Raw genomic sequence first — 13,376 nt, 5'->3', positions numbered from 1 at the left:
GGTGCTCAATAATTGATAGTTGCTTTATTAAAGCAACTAAGGGGTATTTTGGTCTTTTCTCCAAATAGGAGGGTGTTTTGGTCTTTTCTCCAAATATTCTCCAATTAAATTCCTTCAAAATATTATTTATCTCCACAAAACTCTCTAATTTATTCCATAAAAATAATTCCTTAAATTTTCTTTATAAAAATAATTGCTCAAATTTCCTTACTTAATATAGCACCATAATTCACTATTCACTAATTATCTAAATTCTCCAAAAATATTTCTTACTTGCTTTCTACCCATAAAAACCATGCATACATGCTCCAAAAATGTTAAATAAAATATAAAACATAAATAGTAATTTTTCCGGACAAAAAATAATACCAACTTCCGGACCGGTGGTACTATTCACAGACCAGTAAACTACTATTAAAACACAGAAAAAATGGGGCGTTACAGCTCTCCCCCCCTTAAAGAATTTCGTCCTCGAAATTCACCTGAATTAAACAACTGAGGATGCTGTTGTCTCATAATATCTTCACTTTCCCATGTAGCTTCCTCGGTCTTATGGTTTCTCCAAAGAACCTTTACCAACAGAATTCTCTTATTCCTTAGTTCCTTGATTTCCCTAGTAAGTATCCTCACTGGTTCTTCCTCATAAGTTAAATCTGGCTCTATAGTCAAAGATTCCACTGATATTACGTGTGATGGGTCGGACCGATACCTCCTCAACATAGATACGTGGAAAACATTATGTATCCTATCCAGGTCTGGTGGTAAACCTAGTCTATAGGCTAATGGACCCACACGCTCAATGATCTCATATGGACCAATGAACCTAGGACTAAGCTTACCCTTTCTTCCAAATCTCAATATCTTTTTCCACGGAGATACCTTAAGGAAAACCTTATCTCCCACTGCATACTCTATATCTTTCCTTTTCAAATCCGCATAAGATTTTTGACGATCTGAAGCTGCTTTCAATCTATCTCTGATAATTCTGACCTTTTCCTCTGTATCCCGAATCAAATCTGGACCTACCATCTTGCCCTCACTCAATTCTAACCAACACAGTGGAGTCCTACATCTCCTACCATATAGTGCTTCAAAAGGGGCCATCTGAATACTCGACTGATAACTGTTATTGTAGGAAAATTCTACAAGTCGAATGTACTTCTCCCAACTACCTTCAAACTCAATAGCACAAGCTCTTAACATATCCTCCAAAATTTGAATAACCCGCTCTGACTGACCATCTGTCTGAGGATGAAAAGCTGTGCTGAAATTCAGCTTCGTACATAGGGCCTCATGTAGCTTCTTCCAAAATCTAGAAGTAAATCTCGGATCTCTATCTAAAATGATGGAAGAAGGAACCCCATGTAATCTCACTATCTCATCTATATACAACTCTGCATATTGCTCCATGGTGAAGTCGGTCCTAACAGGAAGAAAGTGTGCTGACTTAGTTAATCTGTCAACTATTACCCATACGGCATCTTTTTTTTTAGGAGTTAAAGGCAATCCAGTCACAAAATCCATAGTAACCTTATCCCATTTCCACTCTGGAATAGAAGTAGGGTGTAACAAACCAGAAGGAAACCGATGCTCTGCTTTCACTTGCTGGCACGTCAAACACCTCGACACATAATCTGTGATATCCTCTTCATCGCCGGCCACCAATACTGTGATTTCAAATCCTGATACATCTTATCACTGCCAGGATGCATAGCATAGGGACTACTATGAGCTTCCTTTAAGATACTCTTTCTCAACTCTGAAATTTTAGGCTCACAAATCCGATCCCCAAAGTACAAGCAGTCGTCATCTTTAATAATAAATCTCTTTTTCCTTCCATCTCTGACTCGGTCTTTCCACAAGGCAATTGTCTCATCATCCCTCTGTGCATCTCGAATCTATTGAAGTAGACTAGGTCTAATCATAAGCTCTGCCACGAGTGCACCATTACTAGCTGCAGATAATCAAGTATTCATAGCATGTAAAGCAACCAAGGACTTCCTACTAAGTGCATCTGCTACCACATTAGCTTTACCCGGATGGTAATCAATGGTGAAGTCATAGTCCTTAAGTAGCTCTAACCATCTGCGCTATCTCAGATTAAGCTCCTTTTGAGTAAGCAGATACTTGAGACTCTTATGATCCGTATACAGATGACATTTCTCACCATACAAGTAATGCCTCCAAATCTTCAAAGCGAAGACTATAGCTGCTAACTCCAAATCATGCATAGGATAGTTCTTCTCGTGTGGTTTAAGCTGTCTAGAAGCATAATCAACTACCTTACCCTCCTGCATAAGCACACAACCCAATCCATTATGTGAAGCATCACTATACACATCATACGGTCTACCTGAAACTGGCTGTGTCAACACTGGAGCCTCAGTAAGCATCGTCTTCAGCCTCTCAAAACTATTCTGACATTTATCATTCCACTCGAATTTGACATCTTTTTGAAGAAGCCTAGTCAAAGGAGCCGTAATGAGAGAAAATCCCTTAACAAATCTTCTATAATAACCAGCCAATCCTAAGAAACTCTGAATCTCTGTAACATTCTTAGGTGGCTTCCATTCAAGCACTGCCTCTATCTTCTTCAGATCAACTCTAATACCCTCAACAGAAATAATGTGACCCAAGAAAGCAATCTCAGACAACCAGAATTCACACTTGCTCAGCTTAGCATACAACTGTCTCTCTCTCAATATCTGAAGTACAATTCTCAAATGGTGATCATGATCCTCTCTAGTCCGAGAATATACCAAGATGTCATCAATGAACACAACCACAAACTGATCTAAGTAAGGATGAAAGATCCAGTTCATCAAATCCATGAACACTACAGGAGCATTAGTCAAACCAAATGGCATTACCAAGAACTCATAGTGACCGTAGCGTGTCCTGAAAGCAGTCTTAGGTACATCTGATGCCTTCACCCTTAGCTCATGATAACCTGATCTCAGATCTATCTTCGAGAATACACTAGCTCCTCTCAACTGATCAAACAAAATCATCTATCCGAGGCAATGGATACCGATTCTTCACAGTAACTTTGTTAAGTTGTCTGTAATCAATACACAATCTAAGTGATCCATCCTTCTTCTTTACAAACAATACTGGAGCACCCCACGGAGATACACTAGGACAAATAAAACCCTTATCAAGCAACTCTTGAATCTGTATCTTTAACTCTTTCAACTCAGCAGGCGCCATCCGATACGGAGCAATGGATATTGGTGCAGTACCAGGTATAACCTCAATACCAAACTCAACCTCTCTCTCAGGAGGTAAACCAGGCAACTCCTCTGGAAACACATCCGGAAAATCACATACTGTGGGTATATCATGGACACTAGGAGATTCTGACTCTGGAGCAAGTACACAGGCTAAGTAGGCCTCACAACCATGCTGGATCAATCTTCTAGTAGTAGAAGCAGAAATCACATTAGAGAGGTAATCCGACCTCTCACCCACAACTACAATCTCCTCACCAGATGAAGTCTGGAGTGTAATCCTCTTAAGTCTACAATCAATCATAACTCCATGTCTAGATAACCAATCCATACCCAAGATCACATCAAACTCTCGGAAAGGCAACTCTATTAGATCTCCCAGAAACACATGGCCATAGATTACCAATGGACAATCTCTATACACCCGATTAACTACGACACTATGACCCAAGGGATTAGTAACCTCAATACTATGCTCTAACATATTAGCATGCATATTACCCAATCTACCCACATTTATGCATAAATATGAATGAGTAGAGCCAGGATCAATCAAAGCATATACAGAAATATCAAAGAGAGAGAATGTACCAATGATAACATCTGGGGCATCCTGCTCCTCCCTAGTCCGGATAGCATACGCTCTAGCAGGTGCTCTGGACTCAAATTTTTCCACTGTCTCTAAAGATGGCCTCTGACTCCCACTGCCTCCTGTATCACCACGGCCTCTGCCTCTACCTCTCGAAACATAAGGAGCCGACCTCCCTACCTGAGGAGCTGCACTCGCCAAAGTCATAGGGCAGTCTCGAAGCAAATGCTCTGTAGACCCACATCGAAAGCATGCCCCAGAAAGTCTCCTACAAACCCCGGGATGCTTCTTTCCACACTGAGGACATGGCCGAATATCAATCCACGTAGCACCTCCACCACTAGCAACATGTAACATCCTAGTGAGACGAGTTGAGTCATTTCATAGAGGTGAGTTGAGTTGGGTTGAACCAAACCTGGTTGGGGTAGAATGAATGATAAGTGGACTTATTTGCATGGAAAGTTTAGGACTTGTTTGCATCAAAACATACAGCTTGGGTATTCAGTTGTAGCCTTGGTATACTTGAGGTACCAATTAGAGAGTTTACACAGCCAAATCACCTTCTTCTAGAGTCTACCCGTTCCTATCATTTTCACTTTCCCCATTTTCACGTTTTTCATTCTCTTCTTACGTTTCCCTTCCATTGCCTTGCACTTTTCATGCAAGTTACGCATTAAGTCAACTCCAAGTAAGTAGAAGTCCTTGAAGTTATATGTTATTCAATCTTTAATTTCGTTATATTGGAGATGAGTTATGAGACTTCTTGTGTATAGGAGAAGAAAGTTCAAAAGTAGCAGAAAAGAGAAGCTTAAAATAGAGTCCAAGCTTTTTGGAACGCAAGGTTTGATATCTCTTGTTATTTCCCATGTTCTTTGCATGAAAATTGTGTGGAGTGTTGCTCATGAGATCATGTGTTGCTTATTGTTGAGTGAAAGAAGTGGAAAGGATGTGAAAACAGGGGATGAATATATGAAGTGGAAACAGAGTTTGCTGGAAATTTTACCAGCAACTTCATCTTGATTTCGACCTTATTAAATGATGGAATTAGGAAGTGTCATAGAAGAGTTATTTGTTCCTCTATGTGTTAGCTTTACGTGGGTTTTTGAATCACTCAATTTGGAGTTGTATATTGTGAGATATGGCCAAAAGAGTACAGACTGTGCAGGCTGGAAACCGCGCGCGCGAATTGCATGAATAAGGTCGCGACTTGTCTCTGACTCTCATTTTGCACTCTACGCGGTCGCGACTTTCATCTGCGTGCTCGCGACTTTCACCTACAACTCTCTGACTCTCAAATGGCACATCTTGCGCTCGCGACTTCCATGTGCGCGATCGCGACTTGATCTTGCGCTCGCGACTAAGGTTGCGCGGTCGCGACTTTGAGCCAGAAACTCACTGACTCTCCACTTGCACATTACGCGATCGCGACCTCCATGTGCGCGCTCGCGACTTTCACCTGATAATACACTGTCTCTCATATGGCACTGTACGCGCTCGCGACTTCCACAGGCTGTAACACCCCTTCCCGGTCCACCCGTTAAACCGAATGAACCGAGCCGAGACGCTACAATCTGGTTGAACTTATATCCTGCCATGCTGATATCATACTGTATGCAAAATATGAATATAAACACTCCCAATTACACTCTAAACTTTCAACATCTCCAAGAATCATCATAACGCAATAACCCTTTATATATATATCTTTAATAATTGTATAAATCCTCAAAAGCATTTAATATCTAGCAATTAATTTCATAAAGAATCTATATCAAGCTTTCATAACCTAATCATACCACCTATAGTAAACTATTTCATCTTCAATCATTTCATAAATATTATTCTTATCTCCAGCTACTTACACCAAAATAATTACATGTTTCACTTATGTTTACAATCACATAAGCTCTAACAATATAATAATTATACATGCCATAAATCTTAATACATGCCATAATTCTTAATTATACAACTCTTAATTATACAATATAAGCTTAATTATACAATGCTCAATTTTCTATGACCAAAATAAGCTCTTTTGCTTTGATAGTACGCCTCAAATCTTCAAGTAGCAACCACGATCGTCAACCTGCGCGTGATGAAAATCGACGCGCTGAGTATAAAACTCAGTGGTGCTCATAATTCACATACTAAACAAAGTGCAATGGCAACTAACTTATTATACCAATTTCATAAAGAGTTGATACTCATAGGATCAGTAAATTTCAACATAAATGTCTCTTTATAGCAACGAATAGACTTCTAAGTCATAAACATCAATAATTGAGTTCTAATTTCTCATAAAGCATTTACATGAACCTTAAATCACGCATTATGATTCTCTCATGATCTTACCTGCTGTTCATTTTGTTAATAAACATGTAAGAATACATAACAGTATATGTTCATTGTCTTACTTGCTATTCATTATACTGTATGACTTATGCACTTTTAGTCACATCATATAAGTTATGATTAATCACAACTCATGACTGTATGGCTCCTTAAGAATTAAATAAATAAACTTGTAAGCATATATAACATTATACTTTCATGATCTTACCTGATGTTCTTTATGCTGTATGAACTCTGCAACTTTGATTAAATTCAATGAATATATGAAGAAACATATAAGCACATACATATGTGGAAATAAATACACATTTACTCACATATGGAATGTAAGCACACATATCATGATACCTTCATGTTTAACTTGATGATCTTTCTTGCTGTTTAGTATACTGTATGATTATTCAATTTGTAGTCAATATAACTGTATAGCTCCATAAGGTTATAGTGAAACCGAAGTGATAAGATAAACTGTATGAAACTGTATGAAACTGTGTGCTATAGGCCCCGAACCGGATTCGCCTATGCCACTATTGTCCGTTTTGGTGCCCCTAACCGGATTTGCACCGCACGATTTAATCATATCCACTCAACGGCCTGTAGCCGGAGTAACAAACTGTATAGGGCGCAGATCTGCTATTCTATGTCGCGACATAGCCTTATCTACATGGTTTCTACCTAACCTCAATGGAGCTTAAGATTAGCATGTCAACAATATAACACAATAGCACATAAATGGTTTCACAACGTCATAGTTCATCATATTGATTTGATTTACACCATATAAATGCTTACATGTTGTTTTAATTCATGTTCTTATGTTATATGTTTGTTTTACAATGATTGGATGCATGCATGTTGAGCAAAGGAATGTAATTGTATAGAAAATGAAGGCCAAAATGCATGAAAACACAAGTCGTGAGCGCGCAGGGCAAAGTCGCGAGCGCGAGATGCTTCCCACAGAGAAGTCGCGAGCGCGTCTTCAAACCTCGCGAGCGCGAGAAGTGCAATCGAGAGTCAGAGAGGTTTCTGGCTCAAGTCGCGACCGCGCAGCACAAGTCGCGAGCGCGAGATGAAGTCGCGAGCGCGCTTGCGGAGTTCGCGAGCGCGAAATGCGCAAACTGAGAGTCAGAGAGCTTCTAGCCGAAGTCGCGACCGCGCATGTGAAAGTCGCGAGCGCGACTTGCTTTCCAGACCGCGCGAGCGCGCGACGTATTTCCAGATTGTGCAGTCTGTGTTCTTTTGATCATATCTCTCAATAGACAACTCCGATTTGAATGATTCAAAAACCCATGTAAAGCTAACACATAGAGGAACAAATAACTCTTCTATGACACTTCCTAATTCCATCATTAAATGGGGTCAAAATCAAGATGAAGTTACTGGTCACATTTTCAGCAAGCCCTGTTTCAACATAAACTCAATATTTACTTCATTTATTCAATACCTCCCCTGTTTTCTCATCATTTCCAGTCCTCCCACTCAACATGAAGCAATATTATAACAACACACCACACAATTTCTCATGCAAAGAAAATGGTAAATATAAAGAGATATCACACCTTCACTTAACAAGCTTGGAAGCTTCTTCTTAGCTTCCTTTTTCTTCTGCCTTGAGCTCACTTCTCCTATACATGAGAATTCTTATGAATCATCTAAAAAATATCACCAAATGATTCACGTATGAAATTCAAGAAGGTTTACTTACTTGGATAGAAGAGAAGTTGAATTAATGTTTAACTCCCATGAAAATCTTCACCACCATTAAACGTGATGGAGAAAGGAAAGTTTAAGAGGAAAGGAGAGGAAGAAGATGAAGATAAGGATGAAGAAATGAAAATGAAATGGAATCCACGGGTAGTCTCTAGAATGTCATTGATTTTTATATGAAAATTACCAAATGGTACCTCAAGTGTCAAAATGGTACAACTTAATACCTCAACTTTATACTTTAGTGAAATCAAGTCCTAATCCTTATACTTTGATCTTTTTGTTTCCTTCAAGTAAGTCCACTTCTTTTCCTTATTTCAATGTCATCCCATTCTAGCCCACTCTCGAATCTAATGGATCGAACCGGGTTTTGGATCAGCCCGACTCGACTCTAAGCAACGACTCGATTCAATAGAAAAATGGGACGTTACACAGGCGCGCTCGCGACTTTGATTTTCATGCATTTTTGGACTTCAATTTCACTACAATTGTATTCCTTTGCTTACCATATATGCCTCCAATCATTTTAGCATCAAAACATAACATAAGAACATGGATTAAAACAACATGTAAGCAATTATATGATGTGAACTCAAATCAATATGATGAACTATGAAGTTGTGAAACCATTTATGTGCTATTGTGTTACATTGTTGATATGCTAATATTAAGCTCCATTGAGGTTGGGTAGAAACCATGTAGATAAGGCTATGTCGCGACATAGAATAGCAGATCTGCGCCCCATACAGTTTGGAACTCCGGCTACAGGCCGTTGAGTGGATATGATTAAACCGTGCGGTGCAAATCCGGTTAGGGGCACCAAAACGGACAATTGTGGCATAGGCGAATCCGGTTCGGGGCCTATAGCATACAGTTTCATACAGTTTCATACAGTTATCTTATCACTTCGGTTTCACTATAACCTTATGGAGCCATACAGATATCTTGACTTAATCATACAGTATAATAAAGAGAAAGAAAGACCATCAAAGTAAACTGAACATGTCATGATATGTGTGCTTATCTGTACTATATGTGTTTACATGGTTCTTTTACATATGTATGTGTTTAGTTGTTTATTTTATATTGAGATATCTACTGAGCTTTATTAGCTCAGCGAGTTACCTGTTTAACTCGCAGGTTTTGAGACTGGTTCATAGAGAGTCGGATTACAACTGCTGAAGTTCATCTACAGAAGACTCAATCTTCAGGGTAGCTAGTCATTTTACTGTGTATCTTTTGTCTATCCTTTTTATGGCATGTACAGGGCACACAGTTGGGCCCAATTCATTTTGTAAACAGTATCATGTCTTGTATATATTATATACATTATTAATGTAACAGCATCAGCATGCTAATATTTTCTATATACAGTATGATGTAAGCATGACAGGACATACAGTCATCCAGTTTGTAGCGTCTCGACTCGGTTTATTCGGGTTTACGGGTGGACCGGGAAGGGATGTTACACAACAGATGTGGTCTGTGGAGCTGCTCTGCCATAAGTACCTTGGCCATGTCTCTGAATAGGTCTAGACCAGGTCTGTGATGAACCTCTGTGCCTCTTACTACTAGACTGAGCCCCAGAAGTCTGTCCTGATACCATACCCTGAACCCTCTTTTGTTGACCCTGCTGACTCCTTTGCCTCCTAGCCTGCTGCTCATTCCTCACTTCCTCAAGCTCTAAAGCTGCCTTCACTAGGGAAGACAATGATGTATGAGGATGAGCAACTAGATGCATGCGGTATTCATCATGCAAGCCTTTCCTGAAGCGCTTGCATCTATCCGATTCAGTAGGAATCATCTCAGTAGCATACCTGCTCAACCGGATGAACTCTCTCTCATATTCAGCCACAGACATTCTGCCCTGTTTTAATGCTAAAAACTCTGCTTTACGTTGGTCAATGTAAAGCTCCCCAAAATATTTCTGTCTGAACTCAGAAAGAAAGAAGTCCCAAGTCCTCTGCTCAGCACTAACTGTCCGTGATATAGTATCCCACCACTGGTAAGCTTCCTCTCTCAATAAGGAAGTGGCACAAACCAAACTGTCTACAGGTGAGCACTGCATCTGCTCCAATATCCTCTCCACAGACTGGAGCCAATACTCTGCTGCAGAAGCCACATCATCCTTTCTACCCATAAACTCAACAGCTCCATATTTCCTCAGTTTCTCAATAGGGGGACGAACTGGAACAGGGGCTGGAGCAACTGGAGCCTGGGGAACAGCTCCTGCTGCTTGCCTCACGCAGCAACTAACTGCTGAACAAACGTATCCTGGTTAGGCCCAGTAGGACCTGCAGCAGCTTGCCCCACCCTCGAGGCGTGCTTCGCATCAGAACCCACAGCACCACTAGCGGCATCTCCAACAGGAATACCACCACTAGGAGGGACATAACTATCCACCTCCTCATCAGACAGATGTTGAGACATCACTCAACTCCTACAAAGACCAAAAAGGTTTGCATCAGAGAGAAGTTCCAAACCAAATCAATATGGCATGTATTTAACTTAAATTACTCATACTCTCACTTCAAAATAGATAAATTCCTAGAACCGCCTAAACCTATGCTCTGATACCACTAAATGTAACACCCGCCGCCCGATCCCGAAAGACCTGACGGTGGATGCCACATTCAGTGCCGGAGGCACCGTCCTAACCTACATATAAATCATACAATCATATTATGAATTAGAAGTGACTTAGTAATCATAAGTTTAGCAAGTAATAATATTTTGTTTTGAAAATGATTTGGGAGAGTCCTACAGAAAAACTGCAAGAGTTTCCCGTAAAAATAGAAGTTGCCAAACATATGAATACAAAGCACTCCCAATTCCAAACTCCAAACCCCATCAAACTCCAATAACAACACAAGAGCACTTCTATCATTTCATATCCTTAATAACATCATAATATTGATCAATTCAATACATTCATTTACACATATCAACTTCTAATGTTCTAACCATTAAATAAGTCCAAGTTTATCTCCCAATATATATACACCAAAATAATTTACAATAACATGCTTAAGTTATAAATGAAATAATACAGTCTCCAAAAATGTAATACTTATACATGCCATAATTTTTAGTTACAAAAACAATACTAAGTAACTACCAAAATATCTCTTCAGCTCTGATGCTACTCTTCAGGTCTTTAAGCAGCAAGTACAATCTCCAACCTGCGCGTGATAAAATCAACGCGCTGAGTATAAAACTCAGTGGTGCTCATAAAACACAACAAACCAATGTTGTGATGACAACATACTTAAAAAAAATCATTTATATACATCACATCATTAAATTTGAACATGCAATACATATGTACAACAACACATCATGCTTAGAAATTCATTTGATATCATTAATAAGTTATGGTAAACTACGAGTTATTAACATAATGTGATCTCATTTATTTCACTTCCTTAAAACTATTTTACAAGGGCTCACATACACTTAGGAGAAAAAGAAGCAGATAAGTTTTCATAGCTCATTCATAATGGCCTTAGGTCGCCAACCTTTTCATAACATATAGAGCGCATCCGCCCTAACATAAGACACCCACGTGCCTAGCATATGATCATAGCTTCTTATCATAATGGCATCAAATGCCGAGCATGCTCATCATACATAATAAAATCAAATCATGCATCAAATCCACACCAAGTATATTAGAGCCCAAAAACATTTCTCATAAAATTCATTTTCTTTAGTCTTCTCAAAATAAAACTTAATTTAAACTTAAGTAATTCATAAAAATTCTCATACTTAAACAAAATGACTTAACATAGAAAATTTCCAGCATAAAAGTAACATTGACCTTTGCTGTGTTTTTAAAACATAACTTGAGTTATGGGTCTCCAAATTAAATGAAATTAGAGTCATTAGAAAGCTAAGACAAAATCCTACAAATGTTATGAAGGGATCACAGCCCAGATCAAAATGAAAGATAACAAAACAAAGCTAGGAACACAGACTAACAGACCAGACCTGATTCAGCAGAACCAAGTCCATTGTTTATTGAATTCCTACTAAACCCCACACTCAAATTAAACCAATCCAGAACGAGAGAATTCTCAAGACACAGGGAAACAACTTTTATGAAGAACTCAGAGCCTAATCTTGTCATTATAGTGGTCAAAATGGGCACTCAATTCAGTGATGCAAGTGGCCCGACACAAACAGAGGCAGTTTGGGTGTTTCAGCCATAAGTTGAGTTATATATCTCCAAATTGGACACAAGAGGATGGGTTGGAAAGCTAAGAGATAGACCTACAACTTTTATGAAGGACTCAGACACAAATGGAAATTAAAAAGGACCGAAAAATGTTCCTAAATCTCACTCAAAATCACGTTTTTCCCAAATTCAGTTTACTTTAGCCATGAAAGGAACATGAACCACAAATATACAAGGTAGAAATGTCTACCACAACATAAATACTCATCAAACATCATCCAAGAGCATGTAATGGCAACCAAAATTCAACAAATCAATCATTTCATACAAAATCTCAAAATATACACATAATAGCATAAAGGCACAAAATCAAAATTTTGAATAAGGTAAGTGTGTTTATGAACACTAACCTTCAAAACAAGCTTTAACAAGCTTTAATCAAAGCTTCTCAAGCTTTGGTCTTGCCTTTATCCTTATTAGAAGGCTCTCCACCCTCTACATGGAAGAAACTCAAAATCAAACAAAGAAAACAAATAAAAGAAGTAATTGGAGCATGATTAAGCATGTAGATGCTAAAAGACAACTCTAAACCCAAAAATAATGAGATTATCATAAAATCACTTACTTGACCCAAGTAGGAAAATCACCAAATTTCTTGAAATTAGTCACCAAAAATGACTTATCTAGCTTCACTCTCTAATATTTAGTGCTTAAATCAAGTTGGATGGGTGAATTTAAGGTGTTTACTTGGTAAGAATTGAAGAAAATGAAGAAGAAGAAGAAGAAGAAGAAGGAGGAAGAAACGTGTAAGGCATAAGAAGAAGGAACAAATTTGGTGCTCAATAATTGATAGTTGCTTTATTAAAGCAACTAAGGGGTATTTTGGTCTTTTCTCCAAATAGGAGGGTGTTTTGGTCTTTTCTCCAAATATTCTCCGATTAAATTCCTTCAAAATATTATTTATCTCCACAAAATTCTCTAATTTATTCCATAAAAATAATTCCTTAAATTTCCTCCATAAAAATAATTGCTCAAATTTCCTTACTTAATATAGCACCTTAATTCACTATTCACTAATTATCTAAATTCTCCAAAAATATTCCTTACTTACTTTCTACCCATAAAAACCATGCATACATGCTCCAAAAATGTTAAATAAAATATAAAACATAAATAGTAATTTTTCCGGACAAAAAATAATACCAACTTCCGGACCGGTGGTACTATTCACAGACCGGTAAACTACTATTAAAACACAGGAAAAATGGGGCGTTACATATGTTATGGATATCGCAGCAAGAACTGGTGCACTGATCAT

General features: G+C 38.5%; 2 protein-coding genes and 1 long non-coding RNA gene across 3 annotated transcripts in view; 1 reads left to right on the top strand and 2 right to left on the bottom strand.

The window, feature by feature from the left end:
• The window catches only part of LOC149498731 (vesicle transport protein GOT1-like), a 99,429-nt gene that overhangs the window by 21,613 nt on the left and 64,440 nt on the right, over positions 1-13,376 (top strand). The gene's annotated exons all lie outside the window — the stretch shown is intronic.
• LOC149498738 (uncharacterized) lies at positions 1,899-10,311 on the bottom strand. Its single transcript, XM_089717255.1, has 5 exons — positions 10,176-10,311; positions 9,351-9,990; positions 3,115-4,159; positions 2,519-2,645; positions 1,899-1,954 (listed from the first exon to the last, which is right to left on the bottom strand). The coding sequence occupies exons 1-5, from the start codon at positions 10,309-10,311 to the stop codon at positions 1,899-1,901; spliced, it is 2,004 nt and encodes a 667-aa protein (XP_089573381.1).
• Positions 10,875-12,856, bottom strand: LOC149498737 (uncharacterized). The gene is made up of 3 exons (XR_016321738.1): positions 12,684-12,856; positions 12,469-12,553; positions 10,875-11,063 (listed from the first exon to the last, which is right to left on the bottom strand). It is a non-coding gene; the product is annotated as an uncharacterized LOC149498737 (long non-coding RNA).

The sequence above is a fragment of the Jatropha curcas genome, chromosome 1 (assembly GCF_041381405.1).
Source record: "Jatropha curcas cultivar XTBG-Jc1 chromosome 1, XTBG_Jcur_1.0, whole genome shotgun sequence".
NCBI classification, from domain to species: domain Eukaryota; kingdom Viridiplantae; phylum Streptophyta; class Magnoliopsida; order Malpighiales; family Euphorbiaceae; genus Jatropha; species Jatropha curcas.
Note: the sequence above shows the minus strand (reverse complement) of the source record. Positions and strands in the feature narration are given on the sequence as shown.